General features: G+C 35.4%; 1 protein-coding gene across 1 annotated transcript; it reads left to right on the forward strand.

Moving 5' to 3' along the window:
- Window positions 1–4,509: 4,509 nt before the first annotated feature.
- Window positions 4,510–5,307, forward strand: LOC140861561 (uncharacterized). The gene has a single exon (XM_073264584.1). It carries the CDS (start codon window positions 4,510–4,512, stop codon window positions 5,305–5,307), a length of 798 nt encoding a protein of 265 aa, XP_073120685.1.
- Window positions 5,308–5,849: the final 542 nt, after the last annotated feature.

Consider the following 5,849-nt stretch of genomic DNA (forward strand, 5'->3'; position numbering starts at 1 on the left):
TCTCTAAAAATCGGAATAAACAACTAATAAAAGTTAGAGCCCAAAATAACAAAGTTTCCAAAATTACAAAATATTTCCCGAACAGACTAGCGCGCTCGATCGCATGAGTACGTCCAATCGAGCGCATGAAAATTACAAATCTTCTGTTTTCAATTTCCTCTGCCGCGCTCGATCGCATGAGTTTCCAGGATCGAGCGCGTTAAAAATGCCATTCCCACTGTCTCAAATCTTCAGAAGGTGCGCTCGATCGCATGAACACATAGGATCGAGCACATGAACTTTTGCAAAAAATCTGATTTCTTAATGAAACTTGATAATTCCTACACATTAAACCCGGGAGTAGATTATGTAGCCAAATGCATTTATAGAAACAAAACTAAAATAAAACACGAACAAAGACAAATAAATGAATGCAAACTATTGACAAAATCACATTAAAATAAGCGAACAAAACACAACTATCACCTGCAACAAAAACAAGAGTATTGGGAGGTGTCGGAAGATGTTTTTAGCGTATCCCCTGCGATTCTCAAGTAATATTCCAGGACATCAGAATATAGTGAGTGATGTGCATGCACTCGATGATATTCAACCCTTAACAATGAAATCAAACCTAGTATTTATAGGAGAGACCTCTGGATTTGGTATCGCCTTCCTTAATTAGAATCCGAGAATATAGGGATTGAAATCCCATGAATCTCGGTCGAGATCTTGTCCAAATATTCCCTAAATATGGAAGGTCAAATCTTTGAAGTGATCTGATATCTTTTGGCTGACCTGGTGTTCTAGCCGACCTCCCATGTTGTCGACCTATCACCTTGCCGACGTGGGATTGGTGGTGAGAGAGCTGTGCCGACATGCTACCTCTGGTTGACCTAAGATCGGTGAGAAGGGAGCTATGCAAACCTCCTACGTTTACCAATTTTCCACCTTGTCGATCTGCCATCTAGCCGAATTGAGATCGATGGCAAGAAAGTTGTGCCGACCTGCCGTGTTTATCGGTCTGCCACATTGCCGACTTTCCATCTAGCCAACCTGGGATCGGTGGCGAGTGAGCTATGCTGACCTGCCACTTTTATCGACCTGCCACCTTGTCGACCTGTCTGTTAGAGTAGGTTTTCGTCGAGCCAAGTGTTGGCCGATGGTCCTTGTAATACCTCTTATATGACAATATTTATTTTAATAATATTTTAATTCAATAATTTGGCACATATTTATTTGTATACACATTCTAGTTGCATATATAAAACCCTTGAATATACAAATAGTATAAAGAATATGAGATGGTCATATGATGAATATCATGAAACTCATATTTGGAATAATGTATATTCTAAACCGTTCCTAGTCGATTCAGCCACCAAAAATAAGGATAAAACCACTCGAGCTTGAGACTAGAATTTGCAATGTGAGTAAAACGTGTCATTGGTAGGGGACATGGTGATGTCCAAGCATGAAAATAGGTGCTCCTTCTAGAGTGCACTGAAAAACCCTCTCTAAAGGACTTTCCAAGTGGTTCTCACTTATCGAGTGGAAAAGTCCTAGTTTATGGTTGTACACCATTATTCCTTATGACCCGAGACAACATGGAGACTCTATGTGCTAGTACTTCACTTTGACTTATTTATCTACTCAACCGGGGTCATCAAGTTCCAAGGTTGGATGTTGTGTCGAAACATGTAGGAGTCGATACATTGTAGTCAGAGATTCATCACTTACCTTCGGGTATGGATATCCTATGTGATATCATGCATTTGTAGTTTGAAATCTCTGATCAGAGTAGGTGGTAATTGAGAAATGAGTTTTTTTTAATTACACCTTCTATGCAACTATGACATGACACATAGTTATCGATTCTATGACAACTTTCGATATACCAATGGTTGTTGAATCGATCGGGATATGATTTGAAGGGACTGTACTGTACGCTAACCATAATTGAATGGTTCTTGCAAGCTCTATCATTTGATATCTATGGAGTCATGTTAGCGATGATGTTGGACATTTAACATGACTGGTTGGGTACCATCAGACTTGAGTTCTGATGTTTTTATTATCAATGAGTTGATAAATAAGAATGAAGCTATATAGGGTAGGCTCATATAAGGACTTGATGATCTCGAATCATATTGAGATGTGAACCCACTCCGAGTTGTATCATTGAACCATTGAGGTTCATACAAGTACTGGATTTCTAGATCTCGTTGAGAATAAAATTAGTTCAATGAGTTGAACGGCTTATAAAGTAATTTATAAGCGAGATAAATTAGAAGTACGACTTCTAAAGGAGAATTATAATGGAGAATAAAGGGGAAAGTCATTTTAATTTGTGAAAGTGTTTCAAAATTAAAAGTTTACTTAAATAAATAATTAGTTTTTAAAAATGGTGATTTTCAAAACTATTATTATGAACTTATTTAATTAATTAAACAGTAGTGGACCTTGAATAGTCCAAATAATTAAATTAATTGAAGTGTTGGATTAATTAAATACTATTGGATTTTTTAGAACCCAAATGCAAGTAGTGTTGAATAATTATTATACTATTGATCTTGAATGAGTTCAAGTAAGATTTAATTAATTGATTAAACTTAAATTAGTGTGTGCTTGATAATTAGTTAAATGTTAATTTCATGGGCCATGTATGTATATGTTTGACCAAAAATGCACAAGTTTCTATGCATGATTTAAATTTTGTAAAAACACATTTGAAGTATCAAGAGAAACAACCTCCTCACTCCATTTCATACCCCTTGGTTGTACCCCTCATACACATTCTTTCCATTTTTTAGCCACTTTCTTTTGTGGTTAATGAAAATGATTCTCACTGAAAAATGCTCTATATATTATAATGCATATATAGGGTGGATCTAGTTTACTAGTCGTGGATCTAAATTGAAGGAGAAGGCATTTTTAAGCAAAGTGTGCTCTTGGAAACTTGAGTCCATTTGAACAAGGTGTGCTTTTAGAAGCTTGTAGATAGTGTCTAACTTTTCAAGAGCCAAGTTATTTACAACTTGGTTGGAGTTATCATCAATCTTTCTAGATTTATAAGTAAAACTTCTTAAACATCATATGAATGTTTATGATTTTTTAATGCTACACAAGTGCTCGATTTTTACATAAAATTTTTAAATTTCTATTGCGTTTTTGGGCACGAGAGAATCAAGATCCAACAATGGTATCAGACTCATGGTTGCTCTGTAGCATTTGTTGAATATTGTATTGAAGTCAATTTCTAACCACATGATAAAATCAGATCAACCAAACTTGTGGGCTATTTTTCTATTTTTTTTCCCGAAAATGTTGCTGCCCATTTTTTGGGCAGCAATGGCATCCCCTTTTAAGTAAAAAATAAAAATTTGGTTGGCCGGAATCTGAAAACGGAGCTCCTGCAACGACTATGATGACTAGGGTTTCCAAAAGGTGTTTTGGGATATCCAAGTGTCATGAGCCCTAAGTCGTTGAGACATTGAAGTGGTTGATTTTTATGAAAATTCAAATTATATGTATTTTCTCATTAAATAAATAATTAAAGTGAGACTTTTATTATTTATAGTAAATGGTTATTTACAAGAAATTCGGTAATAAATAATTTAATTGGAAGGTAAACAAAGTTATTTGTTTATTTTGTTAATTTAATTTATAATCATAGCGGTAAGTTATTGGACCAAGATATAAATATTTGATCAATTGATTATTGTGATAATTAATTGATAGTGTATGATATGTTATATTATTCATGAAGGATAATAAAAAGTTCAAAACTAATTAGCTAAGTGTATGTTAGGATATTTTATGTTGAATGAGTTGTAATAATTATAAATTTTATAATGGACTTGGTTTATAGCCGGTTCCTATCCAATGAGATGTTTCCCTATTTGTCATGGATATTTATTTTAAATATTTGATAGAGGAAGATCAAGAATGAAAAATAGTGGACCATGATGAATTATGAAGATCCAAGACATGTAAATATTGGACGCTTATGTAATTGTGCATTTGCATCCCATGAGTTTCCTAGGATTGGACCTAGGCCTCTGTTTGGCTCACACGGGCCAAATAGTATCGGGACGATTAATCATACTTATTAGTTTACTGTTTATAATATATGCATGAAATATTATAAATAATGAGTATGTGCATTATTATTTTATAATAACAAAGTTGTATGAATTTGGCAATCATACGAACAAACATGGCGAGAACTCCTATGATTTTGGCTCATGTTATTGGGAGAACTCGTGGTGACCGTCCATTAAGGTTCTACATCGATGGGTAAGGCTTGACACGTAAAGATGATCGACGTCATATTATTGGGTCCTTATCAAGCGTGAGGCAAAATTTTACGTATAGGGTTGCATGGAGATGCAATTGGAAACTACCTGTTAGGAATTATGATTGGTTGATATTATTCGTGATCATGATTGACTAATTGGACCTTACGTACCTACTGAGGAAAGGAGTTAACATTTATTTGTTATTATTTTTCAGTGCTAAATTTTTGACATGTCATCGATTCGTAATCCATTATCTGCAATACTCGACAAACATGTACTGACCGGTCCGAATTACCTCAATTGGCTAAGAAATTTGAAAATCTTCTTGAATTCAAAAAGGATAGAATATACTCTTGAGAAGCCGCCCCCTTTTGAGGCTCCGACTGGGTGCAGTCTTGTGGAAAAGTTCAAAGATTGGTGTGACCATGACATGATATCCAAGTGTTATATGCAGACTTCTATGTCTGATGAGTTACAGAGGATTTTTGAGGATCCTAAGAATGCTGCTGATATTCATATGCATCTCAAAAATTTCTTTGGTGAGCAAACACGCTCGATTAGACATGCGACCTTCAAGAATTTAATCACTTTGTGCGTGCGAGATAGGGCTTCCGTCCATGAGCATGGCCTGACGTTGATTGGGATTTTGGACAAGATTGTTGGCATGGATATTGTGTTTCCTGCCGAGTTGACCACAGACGTGTTGCTCTTGTCACTGCCGAGCTCGTTTGATTCTTTTGTGGTGAACTTCAACATGAACAAGATGGATCCATCTCTTGAGGAGTTGGTAAACATGCTTGTTACGTATGAGTCCGCAATCAAAAAGGAAAATCCAACTCTTTATGTGGGTTATTCATATGGTTCGAATAATAGACCACTTGAAAAGAAAAAGAAGCGTTCTACCCATACTTCCAAGAAGAACGTGCCCTTGACCGCAAGCTCCAAGTCCCGTACTATGGCAACCACACCAGTAAAGACTGACAAGACTAGTGACGTCTGTCATTACTGCAAGAAGCTTGGACATTGATGGCGTAACTGCATGGAATATCTTGACCAGAATGGTTCTGGAAAGAGTATGTTCTACATTGAAGTAAACATTTCAATTAACTCTTCTTCTTGGGAATTGGATATGGTTGTGGCTCACATCTCTGTAATGATTTGCATGTGATTGGAAGAAGTAAGAGACATAGAGAAGTTGAGACCTTCTTGAGGCTGTGCAATGGGGCAAGAGTTGCTGCCAAAGCCGTGGGAGATGTTTACTTATTGTTGAGCAATGATTTTAAATTAGTATAAAGATGTTTTTTTTTTGTATCAGATTTGGTGAAAATATTGTTTTCATTTCTATGCTTGATAAATATGGATATTCTTGTTTATTTGACAAATGTGTTTGCAATATTTACAAGAATGAATGTTTAATTGGTACAAGTGAATTGAAAATCGATCTCTATAATTTAAAATTGAAAGATACTCTATTGAAAAATGTCCAAGAAATATCAACAACAAAAAAATTAAAACACGATATTCTGAATACGACACACTTGTGGAATACTCGATTAGTTCATATTTATC

This window comes from Henckelia pumila, chromosome 4 (assembly GCF_033568475.1).
Source record: "Henckelia pumila isolate YLH828 chromosome 4, ASM3356847v2, whole genome shotgun sequence".
In the NCBI taxonomy this organism is placed as follows: domain Eukaryota; kingdom Viridiplantae; phylum Streptophyta; class Magnoliopsida; order Lamiales; family Gesneriaceae; genus Henckelia; species Henckelia pumila.